At 42.5% G+C, this 24,735-nt stretch overlaps 1 protein-coding gene across 2 annotated transcripts; it reads left to right on the top strand.

Annotated features, from left to right (window-relative positions):
- The first annotated feature begins 451 nt into the window (after positions 1-451).
- Positions 452-23,885, top strand: HEATR6 (HEAT repeat containing 6). 2 transcript variants are annotated; one of them, XM_037880352.2, is made up of 20 exons: positions 452-712; positions 3,256-3,363; positions 3,808-3,948; positions 5,766-5,881; positions 7,506-7,620; positions 7,966-8,067; positions 8,635-8,772; positions 9,966-10,261; positions 10,682-10,859; positions 12,274-12,480; positions 13,071-13,170; positions 13,384-13,736; positions 14,474-14,596; positions 15,228-15,314; positions 16,487-16,621; positions 17,995-18,117; positions 19,578-19,702; positions 21,121-21,217; positions 21,821-22,025; positions 22,789-23,885. In XM_037880352.2, the coding sequence occupies exons 1-20, from the start codon at positions 467-469 to the stop codon at positions 23,337-23,339; spliced, it is 3,546 nt and encodes a 1,181-aa protein (XP_037736280.1). In that variant the 5' UTR covers positions 452-466; the 3' UTR covers positions 23,340-23,885. The 2 variants fall into 2 exon arrangements, with proteins under 2 accessions (XP_037736280.1, XP_037736281.1); XM_037880353.2 differs by lacking the exons at positions 452-712; positions 5,766-5,881.
- Positions 23,886-24,735: the final 850 nt, after the last annotated feature.

The following is a 24,735-nucleotide window of genomic DNA, read 5'->3' as shown; positions in this document are numbered from 1 at the left end:
TGTGTGGGAGCAGCAATGCCAGCCTTGGGCACGGGGGGAAGGCAGGGCTTGGGCGAGTAGCAACAACAGTCCCTGCCTTTAGGAAATGTGGTCACCCTATCTAGTATGTGCGTCGCTGCTCGCCCAAGCCCTGCCTGCCCCCCGCACGGGGAAGGGGGCCTGGGAGAGCGGCTTGGGCCAGTCCTGGGGTGGGAGGAAGAGCTTGGGCCAGCCCTGCAGAGAAAGATGGTCATCCGACCCATGGGGTGCAATTGAGCTAGGGCGTATGATTGGGGCTGGGGAACATGGAGACCCTCAGGGGCATTGGAGCTGGGGGCTGGGCCCCTGGGTGGAATGGAGCTGGGAGGTGATGGGGACTGGGCCCCTGGAGCTCAAGGGAGCTGGGGGCTGATGGGGGCCCACAGTCACCCCGACCCGGAAGTGCTACCCGGTTGCCATAGCGCTGACGCCGGCCCGGCCGGGGAAGATGGCGGCGGTGGCGGCGGCGGGGCCTGGGGAGGAGGCAGCGCGCCCCGAGCCCGAGCCCGAGCCCAGCGGCTCCATCCGGCGCTACCTGGCCCGGGTCGGCGCGCTGCGGCCCCGGCCCGGCCCGGCTCGGGAGGGCGAGGGCGGGAGCGGCCGCCGCACCGAGCTGCACCTGCTGTTCGACCAGCTCATCTCCGAGAACTGCGGCCCGGGGGCGCCGGGGCCCGCGGGGGCGCCGAGCCCGCAGGTAGCGGGGGGCCGAGCCCGCCACGGGTCCCGACCGGGCTGGGGAATGAGGCCGCCCCGGGGGGCGGGGACCCCGAGAACAGGGGGTGCCTGGCTCGCGGGGACGGGGGATCGGCCGGGGGAATGGGGCGGGGTGGGACCCAGGGGCGTGTGGGGTGGCAGCTGTGGGGCAGAGGCCGCAGGGTTGGCAGCCTGAGTGTGGAGGAAAGGAAGCGGGGTGGGCCTGGTAAAGCCCTGTCCCCGAATACCCGGCCGCCTCACCAGCTGCCAGGCTGCACCTGAGGCAGGTGCTCCCTTGCCACCGCCATTCCCCCCTCCCCCCAGCTTTGCTCCCCACGTGTCGCCACCTGCCCCCAGAGACTGATCCTGATTTAAACCGTACCACGGAGGGGGATGAGTGTTGCCCCCGTTGAGCGTAATGGTTCGGTGCAGGCCTGTTCGCAGCCCACCCATAGGATGGAAACGTTCAGAAGGGCCACCTCGAGGCTAGAAAGTTGTACCTCTTTCCTACTCTAACGGTGTAGGTAGCGGTACAACCCCTAGTCTGGACGCACTTCTGTCAGGATAGTTGTGCTTTATGCCAGTATAGCTATTCCCATGTGAGAAGGGGACTAACTATACTGGCATAAGTCGCCTTTATACCAGTATGGCTATGTCTAGCGCTTTTACTAACTAGCATAACTGTTTAGGTTTTAAAAAAAAAAAATCCCCTAACCAACACAGTTATATCGGTACAACTTTCAAGTGTTAACCAGGTCATTTTGGCAATCCACTGTTGAACTAGTGTCATTGCTGGTGCAGCCCCATATGCTTACCGAAACACCAGTCGGGAAATTGTAACGTTAACATTAACCTTAACTCTGCTCCTGTGCTGCAATTCACTTATAGGTCAGTGCCCTTTGCCCACTTCCTGGTGTTATAACCATGTTAACTCTGCCTGTTTCCCCGCATCTACTCTCTTCATATGGCTAATAGATCTACTAGCTTATCTATAGGTCATGACACTCTGGAGCTGGCCAAAATTTGGAATGTCCAGTTCATGGGAAATTTTATCATGTTGAAGTTTGGTTTCAGACCAAACCCAGCTTTTTTCAAAATTTCCCAAGAACCAGAAGTTCCAAAATACATTGTTTCTGAAAGGAAGTAAGTTTCCTGGATCCCCTGCAGTCCCTCTGTGAAATTGACATCATTCATATCAGTTTCACAGTCTCCCCCCTCCTCCTGCCCCTTTAGCAAGCTCTGGGACAGCTTGGCCATAACCACTCCCCCAGGACTGGGGATCCCAGGGCTTCCAACCTCCTGGGCAAGTTGGCTCCCTGGGCTGCCTGAATCCCATAGCCTGGGAAGCCAGCTGCCCTGAGAGTTGGGCATCCTGGGGAGCCCAGCTGAGTAGCAGGAATCCTGGAAGTCCTGAGAGCCCCAGCTTGAGTTTAGCCTCTCAAGCTCCCTACTGTAGTGTCAGAAGCCTAGACCATGAGGTTCTGTCTACACAGCAGCTGGGAGGGCACTTTCAAGTGTGTGTAGACAGACAGCTAACCCAAGCCATCCTGACCATGCTGCTGTTTTTAGCATGCTAGCTCAAGTCTGTCTATCCTCCCACCTGCCACATAGACATACTCTGAGAGTCACGGCTTTTAGGAGTGCCATGCTTCCCGCTCTTGCAGCAGGGAGCATGGAAGCCGGGCTGAGTTGTAGTAGTCATGTGCAGTGGGGTAGGGTCAGTGGTAGCAGACATCTCTGGTTTATATGCCGTGGGTAGGAGAAGATGATGGACATAATTAAGATGGTTGTTAGCACTTTCTTTGACAATTTCCTGTCTCTGCAGCATTTAGATTCTCAATTACTGCACAACATCTTAGTAATTGTTTTGTAGGGGGAACACATTAACTATGCAAAAATGAAGATAATTTATTGGGGGTACATTGTATATAGCATGCTACTTTGACGTTAAAGCAGTGACAATCTTCAGTTACCCATTAGTCTTCCTATTTGTTTTTCACAGCAGTTGCCCAGCTTTTCTTTTAATTTTTGGAAGTGCTTAGGGTAATCTTCTCCTTTCACCTAATATTTTACACATTGCTCCTTTTTTCTTTCCTCTGTTCCTTGGTTTCCTGCCTCCTCTTTTTTCTTTGGTCTGTATTGTATGTTATGCCTTAGTCTTTAAATATTATTTCTCTCAGTGCTGGTTTCTTAAGTGATATTTTAGCGGCAGATCCAGCACATGGATGCCTGTGTCATATGGACAGTCAGTGGGACAGTCTACTCACTAGGTGCTCTATTGACTTCAGTTGGGCTCCACATGGAATCATAAGACTGGAAAGGACCTCGAAAAGTCATCTAGTCCAGTCCCCTGCACTCATGACAGGACTAAATATTATCTAGACCATGGATCCAGGTGTTCTGCCCATGCAAATCCATTTGCACAATTGAGACCTTAGCTGATGGGATGGTCTCTACTCTGAAACCACAATTTTGTATTGGGTCAATGACAAATAATCATTAAGGCTTCTGGCTCTTTTTTCTTTAACAATTTTTTTTTTCCAGGATGTTTGTGCTCTACTTGTTCAAGCCTGTCAACTGGTTCATCTCAGTCAGGAACATCTTGTCAACAAAGTTTGTCAGCTCATTCATCATTTACTTAACAGATTCCAGGTATGGAAAATTTGATGGTTCTGTTCCTACCCTTCCAAGCACATGGATGTGGACCAAAAGGGCTCTCGTCTCCATGAGGCATAACCAATAAAGAGGATCTAATATGAACGTGCTTGGATTTTCACCTTCCTATTCATCCTACCGTTCTTCTGGTCTACAGTCCTTGCTTGGCTAAAGGGTTGCTGATGTAAGAACTACATGTGCTGACCCTCTCACAGGAGACAGAAAAGCTTGTGTATTATGCCTTCAGTCTTGGGGAAAACAAGATCCCATGGCCGTTTCCTAAATGTAGGCTGTTTCTGTAGCAGCATGAATTTCTAACAGCCAAATCAGTTGGGTCACTACCCAGCTAGAGGAATGTTACCCTGACTTGAACAATGTGCAATATAATAAGGATGCCTTTCGGAAGCTCTTTTTTAATTCTGTGTTTTTATATGATGACAGGTAGTGGTTGATGAACAGAATCTGGACTTTCTTCTATCCTATTCCATCTCTGCTCTCAAACAGTGCAGCTCTTGGACACACACTGAAATTCTGCAAGCCTTAGCAGCTCTTCTTTACAACAATGGACCAAATTGTCAGAAGGTAGGTTGAAAGCTGTGCTGAATTTATTGCTAAGAGAAAGTGATCTCCAAAGCCTCAGATCCCTAGACTCCCTTCCCGTGTCTTTCCTCCAAAAGAAAAGAAAAATGTCATATTCCCAGACACACATACTCTCAACCTTAACTCCATCTTAACACAGTGTCAGTAATTGAAGGGTAAAATGCATTACAGGGATGTTGTAATAATTCTATAATCAAGCATTACAAATCCATGAAATTCAAAGTTAAGGTTACACTGAAGAAAAATCCAAACATATTAAGGTAAGAAATGCACAGTTAAGGCACCAAATAACTTTAACTTTGCCCTATAGTGAGGCTGTACAATAACCATAGTGTTGTTTTACTGTTTGTTGTTCCAGATTAGATTAAACTGTTTTAATATACTTTACTTAAGATTTTTTTTCCATATTTTTCCACTTTTAGCATCATTATAGGGCAAAGTAACCCCAGAGCACATGAGCCAATTAATCTGCTTGTACAGCTGGTTTGCATCGCCAGATCAGCACAAAGCAGCTACAGCACACTGGTGAATGTGGACCTTAATTTGCAATTGACTTATTGGTTTAAAGGGTTGTGTTGATGAGACCAGTGCTGTGTGAAGACTGGCCAGCCCATGGTGTCCCCATCTCAGCCAGATGGAGAGGTGACCTAGACAGAATTGCCCTGCTGTAGCATGTGCCCTGCCTCCCTGTGAGAGCCTATTTCCTGCTATAAGGGCAGATTCCATCACAGGAGTGGGCTTTGGATTATGCGCCACTGCAGGGTGTTAAGCATGTTCCCTTGGGGCTCCGTGTGCTCAGCGGGAACCTGAGGTTCACACAGCAGAAGGATCAAACCCTCATTGTAGAATGGAGCTGAAATAGCAGTGCCATGAGAGCCTTTCAAGCACAGATGCCAGAGTTAGCATGAAGCTATGAGCTCTTTAAAGAGCAGTGACAGCTGCACCAAGTGGCCTACCACTGTGAACTCCTGACACACATACAGTCTCCCTGACACCACTGACTCATTACAACCAATAGAATTTTTGCTTGAAAATTAGGTGCAGAAGAAAGGTATTAATGGGTTGAGTTATCTGTGATGTCACAATGATACCTCTTAAGAGTTCCTGAGCTGTTGACTTGAGCCCGTCTGAAGTCTGTATAACAATAGCAATTAGATACAACAATCGTTAATAACTTGGCTTAATTACAACCTAGTGTCTTCAAATATAGTCTCTGTACAAGGTATTAATTAACTGTAATTATCTGCAAAATGTGAAGTGTCTGTGTTCCATTGTTAAGATCTTCTGGGGCAGAGAAAAGACTGACACAGACAGTACATTTCTTAATACATTTTTAAATTAATTTTACTTTATAAACTAGTTAATGGATTTACTTTTAAATGCTCAGAAAATTCATTCTATACCCAAAGAGCAAGTGCTGTAAATTTGGGAAGGGTGTGCTATATTTTTCATACAAAACAAGGAGGTTGCATCTCTGCTTTAGTACAAAATGGAACTCAGTCTTAACTATAGGGTCATGACCAATGCCTCCACAATAATGAATGACAACTTTGCAAATGAACATCATTTCTAATCAGAGGATATGTAAATCCTAGTTCTGTTTGAATATCAGTCAAACCTATTCTGTAGTTGGTATATCTATATCTAGCTATAAGATTTAAGGAGTAGCTTGATTTATATCATATTGACTGTAGATCTGTTGTTCTGAAGTAAAAATGGAATTTGCCAATTGATTTGCATTCACCAGACCTGACTGTGTATCTTGTTGGCCCATAGTGACTGTTAATGGTTTATTTTAGTATCTCCCGGATTTGCTGGGGAAGAGTGGACTCTTGGTACAGTTCAGTGATCTTGCTCAGCCTGATGTGGAACTCAGGAGGGCAGCAGTACACAGCATGGCAAATCTATGTCTCAGGTATTAAATCAAGTCTTTTCAGTGATTTTTATGGGTGCTTTAAAAGATGGGCATCTGGAAATTCTGACAGCCAGCCTGTTCAGTCCACCTGCTAAGCACAGTAAAGGCAAGATCAATGCAATGGTTTCAGGGCTATATAAATAGGTCCCATTGCCTTGAACAGTCCCATTGATTAGTGGGACTTTGCCTTTTGATGAAAGCCAAAAGGAGAAGATTTTTTTCCCTGACAGCTTTGTTTTGTGTTGCATCCTGGAAGTTATAAACATGACTTGTGTGTGAAAGTTAAAACTGCAGTGCTCCTAGCCATTGTCATACTCATTTGGGGAAAACCAGGAATTCTCAGATTTCCAAAACTAAAATTATTTCTTAAGACATTTAATTTAGGGAGGGGGGGGGAAAGGCAGGTATGTTGTGCTACTACCTGGTCTATGCAGGCAGTAGTCAGTTGGTTGATGTGGTGGTTGTTAATGTTTATGAAACAATTGATTACATCTTGCATTGGGATTATCTGTTGCAGTGGAATGTTTGGTCTATGAATGATTTGTTATAAGATTCCAAGAATTAATAAGTTGATGCCAGAGCAAGATCTCGTTACTTCTGAAAACCTTCACTAAACTATTCAAATACAGAGGGAAGCTTTTTCTTGTTTGTCTATGACAAACTTAGACTGAATAATCAATCAGTCTACGCGAGCAGGAGTTTGGAGCTGCTCTAAAGAGCTTTGCAATTATGAAGGAAGGTTTGATGTCCCACAGAATGGGACCCTTAAAAAGGAAGAGTCTACCGAGGTCCTGGATGAGGTCACTTAAATATGAGCAAAGTGCAGCGTCTGGCGCTTTTGAATGTGATTTTCTAATTGGATTCTACTGTCAGGAAAATCACTTGCAGTATTTGAGCCTTATTGTGAACATTATCAAACTTGCACACCGGTGACTTGAGGTAATTAAACATATGGGCACCAGCTGCTTAGGGATCCAGCACAAAGAAAGTTGTTTAATGAGTCTAGAGCCACTGCAGTAATGCTCGTGTTATGATAAGATGATATGCAGGCAGCACAGATTGAAGTGGTGTAGTGATTGCCTTCTTTATATTCATTAGTAAAGAAAGATGGGTGGCTATTTAAATTAAAAAAAGGTAAACTTGTCACTGCATTAAGGCAGTCTATGTTTTTGTGAAAATGAAGGAAAATGTAAAAGCCTTTCAAGGTCCTATTAAGGGCTAAATTGTATCCCAAGATATATGCACGCAGCTTCATTAAATCACCTGTGCACCTATATATGAGGACATTCCCAGCAGAATAGTGACACTGCTCCCATTAGTGTCATTCTGCACCTACTCGCAGCCTGGAATACCAAACATAGGAATCCACTTTAATCAGGCAGGAGAAGCCAGAAGCTAGAGTAAATTTTAGGCGTACTGAAATTTTACTAACCAGTGTTTCCAGATAGTATTTACGGTGCTAGAGTTTCATCCTTCGTAGGTGCCAAAGTGCAGTCCCACTCCATGTCTCTGCTATGCTGGGGAAGGAGAGATCTGAGCTTGTGTAACGTTATCTGTAAGAACAATTTGTATAGCTTTATATTGAGAGCCACAGCTTGACTAGCTGCATCTGCTTTCATTTTAGTGTGCCTGGACAGCCATACTTAGATGAGTCTTACAGAAGTCTGTGCTTTCAAACTTTCCTAAATGTGTTACAGTCTTCAAAAACCTCTGATGTAGATGACATCACTTTTTGCATGGTACGTATGAGGCTAATATGCTGAAATACACTAATTTTAAAGTTATACTACATCTTGCCGTGGAACATCTAGACAACTTTTAAAATTTGATTTGAAATAAGTAAATCTGTTATAATCAAAGGCTTCCTGTTTGCCAGAGGCTGTACACGTCTTGTGAGTTGAAATATTGCCAGCTAAAACTTGGCTAATATCTCTAACCTCATTTTACTTGAGTAACATGAAAACAGTTCCAAGTATCTCAGTGATGCTAAGCAGTCATGTTGTTTTGCACTATATAAGGTATGAAGTTCATAAGTTGACAGATGCTGTATTTGTGTGTGTTGGCTAATTTGAAGTTATTTTCAGCTGTTACAGAATGCTCTGAAAGGTATCCAGTTGCTCTTAAACGGTGGGAAGATGAAGCTAATGCAGACTGATCAGCTTGGGTCCCTTCTTGCTGTGTTAAAGGTGAATAGTTTCTTGGTTTAAATCCACTTCTAGAGAGAGAGACTGTGTAGTGTGTGCTCCTGTTTCACTTTCAGTGGGAAAAGGTAGAGAAGACAGAAAAAAGAATCAGATGGAGAGCTGATGTGTGGGGAAGGAGGATAAGATTGAAAAATGGAATGAAAGACATGGAAGAAGGGGAAAAGTTCTCTCTAGAATATGATAAAGCCTTCAGTTCTCTCACTTGGACTTCCCTCACAAAGAAAGTGGTGGCAACGCCTTGATGGTTAAGAGGCAAGTCTCTCATTAGTTGGACCCTTGCTAAAATCCTTCTAGAAATAGTTGAATTTGGTTGCCAAAATTTGTCTGATTAGAGAATCAGAATTACTATACAGGCATTTTATTGTGCTAGTTGAGTCTCCTCGTGCTGACTTATCTGCCATTGGCAGCTAGGGTATGAGCGTAGGGAGACAAGACCCGGAGAAGAAAGTCATAAGATAAACTGAAAACAATTGGTGAGCACCTGAATATACGACAATTCTTTGCACATCCGAATGGACCAGAACGCTGGTGTTCTTGTTACTGTTTCAGAAATGCATGTTCTATGGGCTTCCTGGACTGAACGTGGAAATGCCTGCAGTCTTGTACCCAGCCCCACTTCCTCAGTATGATGGACGATCACCTGTCAAACAGGAGCAGTCGGAATTGAGCACCATTAAACAAACAGGGGTAAACTTAAATTATACCACATGTTGATTTTTGTGTGTGTTTATTTGTTTTGACTGTATATTTCCTATTATGGTGTTAATGGCTGAAAGTTCCTTCACATTCTCGGCATTTGGTGTATTTCACATTGCTTGCCTTAATGGCATTGATTATAAATGTCTGCATTGAATAACACATTGCTCTGTAAAGTCAGATGACTAAAACAGAGGGTTCTGCAGAGATTGATTTGATGGACTCTAGCTGTGTGCATCAGTTATTCATTTGTAGTCAAGAACTTGCGGCCTGAAGATGTGGGACTGATGGTGGCATTTTCCATCACAAGTTACATTACTTCTCTTCTAACACACAATCACTTTTACTTTTTCCTGGGGAAGTCAGGCTCATCTAAAAATGAGTTTTCTCCCTTGTTTGCGTATCTCTGTTTCTCTCTCCCTTTGCTGTTTATTATTTAACCCTGTAAAATGTTTTGGGTTACAGATTACATGAAAGGCGTTAAACAAAATAAAGCTGTAGGGTCATTGTGTTGGCTTGTAATCTTTTAAAGTTAATGAGTGTCTCCTATAAATCCAAAAGAGCTACAGGAATACATAAATAAAACACCTGAAAAGATATCCTACTGTTAAGTGTCTCAGTGTAAAAATACTTTTTTCTAAAGAAAAATAAAGGAGAATTGTGGAAACTCTTGTAGTTACACTGATAGTTGGAGGTTAGCGTTTATGTATATCTAGAGGTTTGCATCCAAAATGTCCAAGCAAACCAGTCTTGTGACATGTACCTATGGGACATTAAGGTGTTAATATTAAGTTTATTTTGTCTTATTAAAAAATGGAGTATGCAAGCTGAAATCGATTAAGATCTGATTGTGTCAGTGTATGTATAATTCATTTACGTAACACTATTTCATAATAGTAACTAAATACCTGTGACCAAAACTTTTTCTTTGACTAGCTAAAATCAATCTGTCTCCCTAAAATACGCCATCGATGTGCTTATAAAATGTGCAACTCCATGTTGGTGAACTTAAGTACTGAACACGCTAGAGTTTATTCTACTTTTGGGGATTGAGGGGTCTCTGTTTTTCTCAGAAGTGACCGTGTTGTCATTTGAAGAGATTTGCAGAATAATAAAATCTTTTCTGGGTGCAAAATTCTTACTTTCGTCTCAGCCTTTTGTGTTGTTTTTTCCTGTTCACACAGACCCGAAGAAAAAAGTCCAAGGGGAAACAAAAGAAAGGACAGTTGGGGGAAGAAGTGAAAGAAGAATTAGAAAGTGATGTAGGAGATGGAGCAATCCATGCAGTGGATATATTTCAGTTATGTTCAGGCGATGCACAAAACAATCCTTGTCTAAATCCCTGGAATCGCACATTAGATGCTGCATACATGCCTGCTGGAAAGGATCACTTAACATCATGCTGTCCCAGCTGGAAAAGGATCAGCAGCAGTGAGTCGGAGTATTCTGATGCTGAAGGTGGAATACAGAGCAAAATGAGGTTATTGTTGTTCATGTAAATGTAAAACATGGAAGCAAATAATACTGTGGTTCATAACAATAATGCTTGCGTGGCATGTTAAATAATGCTTTTTGTCCTTTTTGTAGATCTGGCACCAGTTTTGCCCATGTGCAGCGTTTTACTCACTCTCCCACTCACACAATCCCAGTACTGGATTCTTAAATGAAACTCTTAGAGAAATCATTTAATGTGATTTGTATAATTTATTAACTAGGAAAGTTGAAAGGTGGTAATTAGTAGTAGTTTGAAAGTAAACTGATGCTTTCTTTTCTTTTTTTTCCTTTTGGCCTTAGCTATTCTACCTGAAGTTCTTATAGCTAGTCAGTAACCTGAATAAATGAGGTCAAATCAATTATTTTTTCAGAGCTGCTATTAATTCATCTCTTTGTTTAATTAAAGATCTTATCAAGCCAAAGTTCGTCAAGGGGCTTTAGCCTGTTTCCTTTCCACTATCAAATCAATAGAAAAAAAAGTTCTTTATGGCTACTGGTCAGCATTTGTTCCTGATACACCTGGAATAGGCAGCCCACAGTCTGTGTCCTTGATGACTATTGCATTGAAGGATCCCTCTCCAAAGGTAAGTGAAATTGCTGTCCTAAAAGCCTTGTTTTTCAAGAACTAGTCTTCCGATTTGCCTTCCTTGATCTTTAATATAATAGAGCAGTCTTGCTGGGGTCTTTGTGGCCTGTATCACTGTACCGGACAAAGAGCAGGTGCATTATTAGGATAACAAAAGATCTGTTATGTATGTAGACTCTAAAATTATGAGACCAGGTTATTGGAGTTGAACATATTTTTCTTGGAGAAAATTTTGAAGTGACCAAAGAGTTTCTAAAATGTATGAAAGGGGTTGGTCAAATCAGAAGAGATAAAAGAAAACTTTTCACACTATGGTAAGGATTTGTCTGCACAGGAAAGTTAGTGCGCAGCAAGCTACTGTGTGAATTTAAACCAGAGTAGCTACTCTGCACTAATTCCGCCTGTGGACACTCTCTTCTTGTGCACTAACAGTGCCCTTGGGAGGTTTAGTGTAGCACACTTCCAAAGCGTATTAAGCTAATGTGCACAAAGGCACTCTTATTGCGCACTCAGTGTGTCCACATGGGGAATTAGTGTGGAGTAGCTAGTGCTCACCGGTTATTGTGGGCGTTTTCTCTATATAGACAAGCCCTAAGAGGTTCAAAAAGTGGGGGTGGTCCCTTCAAATTGAGAAATGGTGGCGCTTCACACACACAGGATAAATAAATACATGGACTGCTGTGCCAGGGAAGGCAATTGAAGCAGAATGTGAATTTGAGATATCTCAGTTTGTTTCTAGAGGAGGCGTCCAGTAAGGTGAGTGGTGAAAAAGCTGGAAAGTGTTAATTAAACCAACCCCCAAAAAGGATATGTGTTTTGAGCTGGATGGGCACTTTCCCATAGCATTTACAAACTGCTAGTTGATGCATGGTAAAGATCTGCAAGGTCCAGAATTGCGCATTTTAGAATGCCCTGAATTCCAGATGTGGAGGTCTCTTTGCTGATGCCTGAATGGTAAAGGGCAGAACAGTTATAAGCTTTTGCTAGGAGAATCCAAGGAAACCTGGGGGACGAGGTGTTGAATCACAATACCCCAATAATGAAAAGAAATGGACACTTGATGATAATTGAGTTTCAAAGCCAGGCCTGTGAATATCTGCTGTTGACCTGCAGTCATAACATTTGTGCAGGTAATAGAGTACATACTCTGCATATTAACATGTTTTTTGGAGGCCAAGGACATTCTGTTTTAAGTGTGTTGCAAAATGCTGTCATGCTTCAGCAGAGCTGGGTTCCATGATGTTAGCATATCCTGCAGCCTGGACACACACACTAACCATTTTTTTCCCAGCGAGGAGAAAGGTGCTGTGTAACAGGCACACACAGAATGTGAAGCAGCAGGATAAGGAAAGTTTGACATTTTCCCACAGTTTCTTTGATTGAAACAGAACTGAAATCTTGTATCATTTCAGACTCGGGCCTGTGCTCTTCAAGTTCTCTCCGCCACCTTGGAAGGTTCTAAGCAGTTTCTTTCTGTTGCTGAAGACGCACATGACCATAAAAGAGCTTTCACTCCTTTCTCGGTAACGATTGCTTCCAGCATCAGAGAGTTACATCGCTGTCTGCTGCTAGCCCTAGTGGCAGAATCCTCCTCACAAACGCTTACTCAAATCATCAAGGTACGTACACTTACTTTGAACGTGCTTACACTTTGTAAGTGTCTCCGATTCAGCCTCAAAGCAATTTTCTAATGACCTTCACAGCAGACCTCATGCTTTCCAGACATGCCTGAGACAGGGTGATTATGCAAAAATCCTGAGAGCTGCCTGGGTCACAACAGCAGGTTTTTTTTCTTTCTTACAAGGCTTGGCAAATTGAGTCTGCCTGGAAATTCCCATTGTTTCTCTTGAACACAGTTTTCTTGTTTCCATATTTCTCTTATGGCTTCTGGGCTGAGCAGATGTACAAAATAGTGCTGTAGTTGTAAAGGGTTTTCGTTTTTTAATGGCAATTTTTATTTGAGTTTTTAATCTAAAATATTCCTTCCCTAGCTTGATTTTTATGATTTGTCATGTTTGATCACAGTAATTGTTCTAGAAGCAAAGCTTTCGGGCCAAATTTTCAAATACTGACCAACTCTCTTCAGTTATTTGCAAATTTAATCAATGTAGCTGCCTAAATGACCTAACTCCACAGTACAAAACGAGAGAGCCACATTTTCAGTTTGGCCTCTGTCACCTCTCATGCGGTTATCTCTTGTGTGTTTTAGTGCCTGGCAAATTTGGTATCGAATGCACCGTACAGCCGCTTAAAACCTGGTCTATTGACAAGAGTTTGGAACCAGATAAAGCCATACATTCGTCATAAAGGTTTGCATTGCACTGGGCTGGATTCTTTTCTCGCTGTATATGTTGATTCTTAACTCAGCACGAATTCTTAATTGCTAGTATTTTTTTATTTTATTTATTTGGTTTGTTATTTATTTATTTAGAAACATTTCCCGTGATTGGTAACTATGTAAATAACTCCACCGCTTAGTGGTGTTTACCTTTTATTTTATTTTCCTTTATTTTCTTTAACAGATGTTAATGTTCGGGTTTCTAGCCTCACGCTGTTAGGGGCTATAGTATCTGCTCAAGCTCCTTCTCCAGAAGTACAGTTACTTCTGCAACAGCCTAGTTCTTCCGGACTAAGTAGCAGTGGTACGGCAACCCCTCATCGCTTCAGTTCCTCTGAGTGGTGGAGAAGAGCACCACCTTCGCAAGGGGAAGCCACGGACAATTGGGAGAGTTCATCTTCAGAGCCTTGCTGGCTCATACGTCTTTGTATCTCCACTGTTGTTCTGCCCAGAGAGGATTCCTATTCTGATAGCGATACTAGCTTCACAGCTGGTACTGTCTATGAACCATCTCCTGTTCGACTGGAATCTTTACAGGTAGGAATGGAAAACGACTAGACGAGCCAACTAAATGTATGAAACTAAGAATAAATGTCAAATCTCTCCAGTACCAGCCGGTTCTTCTGCCCTTATGATTTGGTAACCTTGTTTGATGATGGGGCGTGTATGCATCTGGTAAGAATTGGGAGTGTTCTCTGTGTTCTCTCTTTCCAGTGTTGCATATAAGTTAAATCTTGACTAGAAAGATCTGCTATCAGTGAAATACTAACAGTAGATGACTTTGGCCTGCGTGAAGCACGGTATAGGAAGGTTGAGACTCATAAACTCACCTCTGTTTTTCTTTATGCAACAATGTAGAAAAGTATAATTTTGTCGCTTCCATCCCGAGGAAATTAAGCAACCTCATTCCCTTGCCAGAGTAATGGATGCTTGTCACAGCTGGCTTCGTTAACCAGGACAGCCAAACTACAGGAGATTCAAGGCTTGTCACTTTTGCAGATTTTCTTTTGCTTAGGTAGTTGTTAGCTACAGGAGAGCTCACTTAAATTAGAGAAATGAATATACTGCAAGTTCCTGCTTGATAGCGCTTTCGACGTGTTCTGTTAAACAAGACAATAGACTCTACAGAGTCCAAATATCTTTTGTGTTCGCTAGTTTGTGTTGTACTTTCTAGCTCTCATATTAGAGTTTAGTGTATGGTTACTGCATTGACTAAAATGTTCTCTTTTCATTTTGGTAAATTCCATTCAGTATTTTTTTTTCCTATTCTGCAGGTCTTGGCACTTCTTGTGAAGGGCTATTTCTCTGTGGCTCAGAGCTATTTATTAGAGCTTGGAGAGGTGGCTTGCAAATGCATGGAGGAAACAGATCCGTCCATTCAGCTCCACGGTGCCAAAGTAAGAGCTTGGAGAAATGCAGATAGCTTTTTACTATCTAGTAAAGTGTTACTCTAGATAGTGTTGCTCTGTACATATGCTCTAAAAGTATTTGTAGCTAAGCTTGATGTGACAATACCTTTATTATAATTCAAGACAATTGTATGGAAGGAGAGCTCTGAATGTGCTTCTATGTGTCTATTTCATGCAGTACACTACAAACAAGACCTATACCTTGTCCATACTGTAGCTAATTGTGCAATACTGTACTCTAGGACATCAAGAAATACAAGTTTGGGCCCCAGTCTTGCATTCTTTTCACCCTCATAATTCCATTGAATGCTATGGAAGCATTCCAGAATTGGACGCTTATTTATTACTCTAACAACAGTTGATTTGGGAGTTTTCATTTTGTTCTGGATACCATAAGACGTTTCTATCCATTTTGGCACAGAAGTTTGGAGACTTTATTTAGGAGAGCTTTTCCACTAACTCTGAGCTAGCAGTCAGAGAGTGTAATACAAAATAATGTAAAGTAACAACAGATTTCATTCATTCTGTAAATGACTGTGGTTTGTGCTAAATATTTCCATAGTCAAATAATACTTGTTTGCTTTGATAAGGAGCCAGTTCATTTTCTTTTTCTTGGCAGCTTCTGGAGGAGCTGGGCACAGGCATAGTACAACAGCATAAACCAGATTCAACCATTGCTGTCAATGAGAAAGTACCTGTCAACTTGGTAAGTATATGGACTTTAGAGGTGGGATTCCACCTGATTAAGCCTCATGTTGTGAAAGCTGCTGCAAAGTGATTGACCCTGAATGTCAATGTTTAACAATCTGATGTAAAGTGGAGGGAGAGTACAAAGTATCTTTAGATGCTGGTATGGTATACACTGAGGTCGGCAAACTATGATAGTGTAAAGATCTACAAATAAGCATGGATTGTAGGATTTTATTGTGATAGGCTGTTTCCTGCTATTCAAATGAACTGACAGGAACTGCTGTTGTTGATACTCATCATTTTAACACAGTATTTGTGTGTGTGTGTGTGTTCATGTTCTATCCTAGGATAGATACAGCAACCTTTGTCAAAGCTGAATAAATCTCCTGATAAATATCAAGCTAATTTAAGAAAGTGACAGCAAGGTATGATGGGCATCTCTTGTCTGTCTACTTGAGTCAGAAATTTTATACATAAAGGGGCTCTGTCACATTTGGTAGGCCTAAAATTAGACCTACTAGCGTTGTTTAGATTCATGGACAAGTGCTTTTTATGAGAGACAAGTATTCACTGTACACTTTCCCTTTGCTCCTGCTTTCTGCTGTAACTTTGGGATCAGGAAGAATATCAAGGAGCTCAGATACCACATATGATAGGGGTGGCTATATAAAACCCTAGATAGAGACACAGCCTCAGTGACATTTCGTAGGAAAGTGGTCCAAGAGCCCACGTCAGTATTCTGCCTGCTACAAGAACTGAGGAGGTGGCTGATATGCTAGTGCGTGTGATCACGGAGAAATCCATTGCTTGGGGCTGTTTTTGACAAGCTTGCTGAAGCTGAGAAATTGGGATTCTGGCAATAATGTAGGTCTGTTAGAATATTCTTTCTGTGAACTGAAGGCTATTTTTAAAACGATTTTAGGGAATGTTAATAAATAAAACAGAAATGAAACAAGCAGCTCGAGCCAAAACATTATTTGTACAACTAACTATTTTAAGATTTCCAATAGTTGGAGTAGTCAATTTCCTGCTCATTTATACCCACTGATGTGATACTAGGTATGTTTTAAAGATGATCTTAGAAAAGACCATTCATTTCAGAGATGTGGGCAATATTGTCAAGTTCACCTGACATCAGCATCAATTGTTTAATGGTTTCAGTTGGTAAACATAGTTTCTCCACTACAGGTTGTAACTTTTTGGACTATGATGCTAAATGGCCCTTTACCTGGTGCCCTTCAGAATGCTCAGCATCCTACCCTTCAGACAAGTGCCTGTGATGCTCTTTCTTCTATCTTACCGGAAGCTTTTAGCAGTCTGCGGGTAAAATATGATGTCTTTTGGTTGTCTTTTTTTAAGTACTAGAGTCTTCTGGTTTTATCCCGCTAACTATATTAATACTGAACCTGTGTTAAATTCACATGAAGGATGGTCACTGCTTTTTTTTTTTAACATCCAATCTTCACATTCAAAAACCCTGTGTAAACCATGACCGATTAAGATTAGAAAAGGCATGCTTGGGAATATTCAAAAAGTTTGATTGTAGAGGCATTTTAGGAGGTGGCTACTCAAGGAAGCAATAGACTGTTTCAAAGCCTTGAATATTAATGGCCTGGTTGAATAGCCTGGTTGTGTTGCATGGCAAACAAAGGCCTTTAGAATCTCATTCTGTGTGTGAGATGTGGAAGATATTGCTATTTTGCTGATAAAGTTCAGCGAAGCATGCAGACAGCTGAACTGAAGGCAGTGGACTGATGTTGTTCACACACTTGGTTTTTTTTCATTTGGCTGGCTAGCAAAATGTAGCTGAAACTGTAATGTTTGCTCTCTCTCTCAATTGCAACTGAATCTGATGGCATTACTCTCCTTTTACACAATGAAATATGCTTCTGTGCTTTAAAGCCTTGGCAGCATATAGCCACTGTATTGTGCAGCTCCATTCATGTCACTGTGCCCTGCTTGCCTCAGAGAACCCTGCCAGGTCTCATTTACAGAGGAACTGCTAATGCAGCAATATCCCTGGAATTCTGTTGGTCTGGCTTCTCCAAGCACAGTGTGTACTTCATCTCTGTACTTTGATCCCACTTCCCTTTCAGCCTTTGGTGTCAGTCATTGCCCACTTTGACCTAGGGCTCCGATGCAGCACAGTTGACTTGGCTGCAGGCTTGTATACTCACAAACCGTACAAATGTGAACTTTAACGTGCTTTATGATCCCTCTTTAATGCTTTCACACTGAAGAGTGACTCTCTCTCATGGCATGTTGGCTCCCCTACAGTTACAATCGTTCCTGTTCTATCCAGGTGGGTAGTGAAGCTATTGTCTGCCCCAATCCTTTTTGTTGGTCCTTTTCCCCCAGCACACATGCCCTAGCTGGTTGCCATTGTATCACAAAGATACAGCTTGGTGAAATCAACAATGCCCTGTTTACCAGCGTTGGGGTTATTTATGTTAAAAGTGGGGAGTACTCCTGTCTCCTGGGTGGCATCCAAATGCCAGCCAGCTCTTCCACTTATTTGCTGTATGGGAATACGGGACATTCCATCGCTTCTGCAGACTCTTGGTGTTCATTGTTTAAAACACACATCAGTTCTTAGCTTTTTCTTTTTCTCCCAAAGAGGGGGCTCTGCAGTACAATATTGTCACCGCTGTTCTCTTTTAAGGAATGCTTCTCTCTGTTTCCATTGCTAATTGCAGGATGACCAGCAGATACTGTGCATCACGCTCCTGCTGGGGCTGAATCACAGTGAGAATCCACTGGTGAAAGCTGCTGCTGCCCGAGCCCTTGGAGTCTACGTCCTCTTCTCATGTCTTAGGCAGGTTAGCAGTGGGCCATTATTATCTTACTCGGAGCTCTTCACAATGCATTTGTTGAGCAGCAAGCTGTAGAACATGAGGTTTCTTTGTGGGAAGCAGGCCTCCCTCTTAGGCCAATGGTAATACAACACGCTGAGATATTAGCTCGAAATATTTTTGGAGGTTTGCTGGTACTTCTTCCAACCCTGCCCACCCTGTTCTCTGGGCACTATGGGCAATGGAACCCGTGCAGTTTTTGCTGGGTGAAATGTGGCAGGAGGTGGAGTGTCTGTTGGTGCAGTGCAAGGTCCTCACCTTCCCTCCAGCCCCTTTGTCAGGTGAAAGGGCCAGCTAGGTATGAGGAAGCTCTAAAAGCCCTGGATCTGGCTGGGAGAGGATTGCCTTGGTGCAAGAACTGCAGAAGGCAGCTGTAGGGCTGAAGACTCCTACACAAGCCCTCGCTTAGGGGGCATGGTGAGAGTGGGGCTGGAGCAGGAGGGGCATGTCAAGAATAGAGTCAGAGCACGTAGTGCTGCAGAGTTTCCAGGCAGGGTTGTGGCCCATGAGCAGCTGGGGACAGGTTGCCGTAACTTAGACAGGCCTAGAACTGTCTGTTACAGCCGGGGCTGTGGAGCAGCCCAGAATGGGGAGGGTGCAAAGTTAGTTCAGAGCAAGGATAGCCCTTGTCAGGACTGCGAGTTCTGTGCTGAGTTCTGTCTCAGGAGGTGCAGCACAACATCTTAGCCCGAGTCTGTCCCTGTGTACTGTAAAGCTCCCTTCAGCCCAGCATGCAGCGGGGCCCGGGGGAAGTGTGTGCATATGGCTGGTGGATTTGCAACTGTGCAGGTGGACCAAACTGCCCTTTGGAGCCATGTTAACCCACCTGGCTGCAAGAGAGGATTCCGTTGTTTTTGCCACATGGTTGTGAAGTCTTACATGGGTGACTATTTTGACAAACTTGAATCGTAGCTGAAGTTGAAATTTTAGTCTAAAATATTGTGAAAGAAAAGCTTTAATCATAGACAAGGAAATGGAAACGAAATATAACATGCCACGAAAGAGAACATTAGAGAGACAGCTCAACAGGGAGTTTGGAGAAGTAATTACTTATTCGACAATGGCATTTGATGAGTATGAGATTGTCAGTCCAGGTAATTATGTTTAAATCAAAGTAACTTAAAGTACCAATGAAATTAAAATATGCAGTGAAATCATGTAGAAGCAGTCACCCAGGAGAGGAGCAAATTTGGACACTTTAGAGTTAGATTGTTAACCAGAGATCAAACGAAGCTGTACTGGGAACATTAGAGATACTTTAAAGTTGTTACTTAGCACAGACGGTTGCTTTAATAGAGCTGGTGTTTTTGCAGATTTCACTGTGACGACAAAGACAGTGAAGCATACAGAGCTAAGGAAATCCATCCACTTTTAAAGAAAGAACTTCCATGCATTTTAAAAAAACGACAAAACTTTAAATTTTCTAGGATGTGATGTTTGTTGCCGACACAGCAAATGCTATCCTGAATTCCCTCCAGGACAAGTCTCCAAACGTCCGTGCCAAAGCAGCCTGGTCCTTGGGCAACCTTACAGACACACTGATTGTCAACATGTAGGTAGCAACATTTTGGCTAATAGAACTTTATAAATGGCTTGAGATCTTTATTATTAGTCCCCCCAGTAATATATGAATTGCCATACCTGGGCAGACCAATGGTCCGAATGCAGGGGTGGCCAACCTGTGGCTCCGGAGCCACATGCGGCTTTTCAGAAGTTAATCTGCGGCTCCATGTCTAGGCACCGACTCCGGGGCTGGAGCTACAGGCGCCAACTTTGCTCAACCCCTGGCTCTGCCACAGGCCCTGCCCCCACTCCACCCCATCCTTTGAGCCTGCCATGCCCTCGCTCCCCCCCCCCCCCCCCCCCAGCCTTCTGCATGCCAGGAAACAGCTGATTGGGAGGTGTGGGGAGGGAGGGGGAGGCACTGATCAGTGGGGCTGCCAGTGGGTGGGAGGTGCTGGGAGGGGGAGGATCTGATGTGGGGGCTGCTGACGTATTACTTTGACTCTTTGGCAATGTACATTGGTAAATTCTGGCTCCTTCTCAGGCTCAGGTTGGCCACCAGTGTCCAAATAGATCAATATCCTGTATTTGACAGTGTTCATTACCATAAATGTCAGAAAAAGGTGCAAGAACCCTTGTAGAGGACAGTTATAGATTAATGTGCCTGTACCAAAAGCTTCTTCCTAGCCACTCTTAATTAGAGTTTGCCTTATGCCTCAAAGCGTGAGGATTTGTATTCCTACCTTCTGTAGCTTGTGGATGTTTTCATTATCCAGATCTAATCAATTTTTGAATTCCATTAAACTCTTGCATCCGATGAAGTGAGCTGTAGCTCACGAAAGCTTATGCTCAAATAAATTTGTTAGTCTCTAAGGTGCCACAAGTACTCCTTTTCTTTTTATTAAACTCTTAGTTTCATATTTTAGAGCAATTAGTTCCACAGGTTATGTACTGCATAAGAAAGAGATTTCCTTTTATCCTTTTTGTATCTATTACATTTTGATTTCATTGAATATTCCTTTATTCTTGTGTTACATAAAAGGGTAAATAGGATTGTGAATGTATTTATTAATCAAACCAAGTCTTAGTACAGAACGGTGGACCAGCCTGCTATTAACTTTTTGCCATATTGAAAATTTACCATTGATTCCTACGCCATTTTCTGTCTCTCAGTTAGCAGTTTATTAACCTTTGCATTTCATTAGTCTTATTGCGCTACCAGCAGGCTTTCCTGTAAAATGTAAATCATCATTGCATTAGGTGTAATATCATATGCTTTTACTATGCTCAGTGTGTTTGTCTTACAGCTCAGCATTTTAGTTAAAATCAAGAGTATTGTCAACTTAGTCAATTATGTATCTTACATAGGGGAACTGTATCTTATCTTCACAGGAGGCTTGACTCTGATCTGGTCTTTTTCATTTCTAACTGCTCTGATCCTGGATGGTGTGTGCTTTATTTTGTTAGGGAAATGATGGGGCAGAGCTTCCAAGAGGAATTCTCAGATCTCCTACTATTGAAAATGTTACGGTCAGCAACGGAAGCATCCAAGGACAAAGACAAGGTACGCTGGAGTGGGGCAGGGAAAGGAATAAATCCAAGCATAAAGCCAAGAGCAAAATTAAAATCACTCATTACTTGCTTTTGATTTTTTTTTTACAACGTTTCATTTGAATAATCCATAAGAATGGCGTAACCGGGGAAGGTAACAGCAATACTTGCATACAAACAAATCCTGTGTGCCATACTGCAAAATATGTCAAGACTCCGCCAACTGGAATTACCATAACCCACATCTACCATTAGATTAGTGTAGAATAAAATAATGCTATCTCATCTGGAGATATGGACTGCTGGCACCTAGGTGTTTGCACTGAGTGAAGTGCAAAGTGTCGCTTTTTCTTGTCCGTTGGACACAGCCTAAGTTGGTTGAAGTTCCGGGCATTTTGTAAAGCCTGTCTTATTTTCCCAGGAACTTTTTGAAGAAGCAGTTTGAGGGGTTATTTTTCTGACAGGGTATGGGAAGGTTTTTAACAAAAAAAAACCCTGAAATTACTTTATTTCAGCACCATATGCACTTAATTATTTCTGTATATGCACCGAGAGGCCTTGCCAGATGCATGTGTATAAATTGGAAAAAAAAAAATTTTTTTGCTTTGTGTTTTAGGTAAAGAGCAATGCAGTTCGGGCCCTAGGAAATCTGCTTCATTTCCTTCAACCATATCACATAGTAAAACCCAGATTCAGTGAAACCATTAAGGAATCTATTCAGGCCCTTATTTCTACTGTCCAGAGTGAGGCCACCATGAAAGTACGATGGAATGCATGTTATGCGCTGGGAAACGTATTTAAAAACCCTGCCTTGCCACTTGGTAAGTAAAATCTTCCTTTTAAAAATTTTTTCACTGACCTCTTTGGGGAATGCACAACGAGCTGTGCAAAAAAAAAATCTTAAGGTTGTGTTTTTACTAAGAATTGATCTGGCATATGCATGTGTTTGGAATTAAAAAAAGAAAGAAACCCTCAAAGGGCTGAATGTTTCTCTCACATCCAAGGGCAGAATCTGGCCCAGAATGTACATTTGAAATTAAATAGACCTCATTCCTGCAAATACTTACGTACATGCTTAACTTGACTACATTGATTTCAATGTGGCTACTCATGGTAGTAAAGTGTGTGCATGTTTGAAGAATCAGGGCAATAGCAGGTGCTAGATTTGAGGGTTAGTGACTCAGAATAATGTAAAAATATTGGACTCACTAATAAATTTCATCCTTCAGTGAAACCAAAACAAAATAAGTTAAGGCCTCTGCCTTGTAATAAATGGCATCTACTCAATCACTGAGCTTCCAGAAAGTATCATTCAGATTATCTGGAAGAATTGTTATATAAGCTACACAGGTGGAGTCTAAATGTAGCGTCACTTGAGTATATTTTTTTCAGATATAGAGGAAAAGGCTAGAATATTATTATTTTTTATTTCAATAAATCAATTGATAATTTTCTGTGTATGGCAAAAATCCTGAGTCTTCAAATGAAGACAAGGTTGATCAGTGTAATAAATCTCTATGAACAGCTGCTTTTGTAACATTGATTTTGCATGTTTTATTGACTGCAAACCTGTGCGCTTCCCAGGAGAAGCTCCTTGGACTGCACAAGCCTATAATGCTCTTACATCAGTGGTGAAATCATGCAAGAATTTCAAAGTCCGAATCAAATCTGCCATGGCCCTCTCCATCCCTACCCAAAGGGAGCGCTACGGAACCACTGAACAGGTTTCCCAGATCTGGAGTGCCTTGGTTATCGCTTTGCAGAAGAGTGAAGACACCGAGGACTTTCTGGAGTTCAAATACAGTGCCAGCCTGAGAACGCAGATCTGCCAGGCTCTGATTCATTTGTTAAGCTTGGCAAACAGTACAGACCTGCCATTCATTAGGAAAACTATAGCAGAAAATGGGGATGTGATCAGATCCTATGTCTTGCAATATATGAAATCAGGGGTTGAAGAAGATGAAGCAGGAATACACACAAAATCCCACGGAAGAGACAGATTGTTGAAAAGAGCTATTGAGCATATTTGTGGTATTGAGGAACTGTCAGAAGGCAAAGCTAAAGTAGTAGTAGCTGCTTATCTAGAAGATATCTTGACAAACCACATCAACTCCACTGAATTGACGGAGGCTTAGGAAGAGAAATCCATTGCTTTAATGACCAGTAAATTGTGCCTTCTGATTATATCCAGAGGGAAGTACACTGCTTCCATGTATGCAAGATGTCCAGGAGAGAGATTTCCTATTGGCAACATTAAAACATTTATTTCAAACTTATTTGAATCAGTTGAAACTCTTGAGAAAAGTTCTACAATGCTGAGAAAAAACATTTAATCTCATTTACTTTCTGACTATTTAGTTCGCTGTAAATTGTCTCCATTTGGTTTGGCTGGTAACTGATCTGATATAGAGTTATCACTCTGATAACAAATGTCTTTTTATTCTTTGTATATTTTATAAGAACAGAGCCTTTTATGAGTTTGTTTCCAAAGCCTTTTATCACAGTTGGCTGCTATCTTCAAAAGCTTGCCCACAGAGGACATGGGCAGAATTGGTATTTTCTGCCTTGACTTTTCTGGAAATCAGATTGATCCTAAATATGGAGAGTTGGTATACTCTTCTTAGCATGCCATTTTGTCACATTTATTGCCCTTGTACAATAAACTCAAATATCAGTTGGAATGTTTGAACAACAGCTTGATGCAAATCAATTCACACACACTACTCTAGCCCCCCTCCTGCACAGGTGGACTGCTTCACCAGTGCAGGGCCATTGACTTCATCGCTCTCCAAAAATAAACTCCTGCCCGAGTCTTGGATTTTTAGTCCCAAGTTTGATAGTGCAGTATAGCAGCCATGATGCTATCTGACCAGCCCAAGAGCTGCAGCTGGTTTCTTGGGGGTAACCATGTTCATAGAATATGGGCTGAGATTTTGGCATAGAGGATTTGGGAGCCTAACTCCCTTAGGCTGTACTGAAAATCCCAGGCATAGTTTCTGTTCATTTGATCTCTGCATAGATATAGTGCTTAAGCACTACGTGGTTTTGTCTTTCAGATTTTTGTTCCCATTCTGCGATTTAGCTGGACATGTCACCTCTTGAGTATAAACTATTATTTTGGTTACTTTTATTATGGAGTATGTTTACAGGTACTGGGCTCCCACCTTGCAATTGATAGCTTGCAGCAGGACTGCTGCCTGGCTTGACTTCCCCATTGAGCGATCTGTGTTTTAGATAGGCACAGCTGTGGGTGGTGCTTCCGAGGAGGGAAGGGGTACCCAGGGTTGTGAGGCACCTGCCCCGCACCTGCCCGTCGCGTGAGGAAGTCGTGTCCGTGCCTGCTGTGGATCAGCTCCCTGAAACCATGAGCTTCTGGCAACACAAGCACTGCCTCACAGACCTCGCTCCCTGTACAGGTTAGCCGTAGCGTACATCAACCCATGTTCCACTGAGCACTCAGGAACTCTTAGATTCACGGTTCCCAAAGGAATAATACACACCAGCTGGTAAGATTCAACTCAGCATCATCAC

This window comes from Chelonia mydas, chromosome 17 (genome assembly GCF_015237465.2).
Source record: "Chelonia mydas isolate rCheMyd1 chromosome 17, rCheMyd1.pri.v2, whole genome shotgun sequence".
Classification (NCBI taxonomy): domain Eukaryota; kingdom Metazoa; phylum Chordata; order Testudines; family Cheloniidae; genus Chelonia; species Chelonia mydas.
Note: the sequence above shows the minus strand (reverse complement) of the source record. Positions and strands in the feature narration are given on the sequence as shown.

Coding starts and splice junctions, on each gene's coding strand:
- HEATR6 (XM_037880352.2), top strand. CDS start 467: ATGGCGGCGGTGGCGGCGGCGGGGCCTGGGGAGGAGGCAGCGCGCCCC. Junction 8,068..8,634: donor CCCTTCTTGCTGTGTTAAAG/GTGAATAGTTTC, acceptor TTACTGTTTCAG/AAATGCATGTTCTATGGGCT. Junction 14,597..15,227: donor TTCAGCTCCACGGTGCCAAA/GTAAGAGCTTGG, acceptor TTTTCTTGGCAG/CTTCTGGAGGAGCTGGGCAC.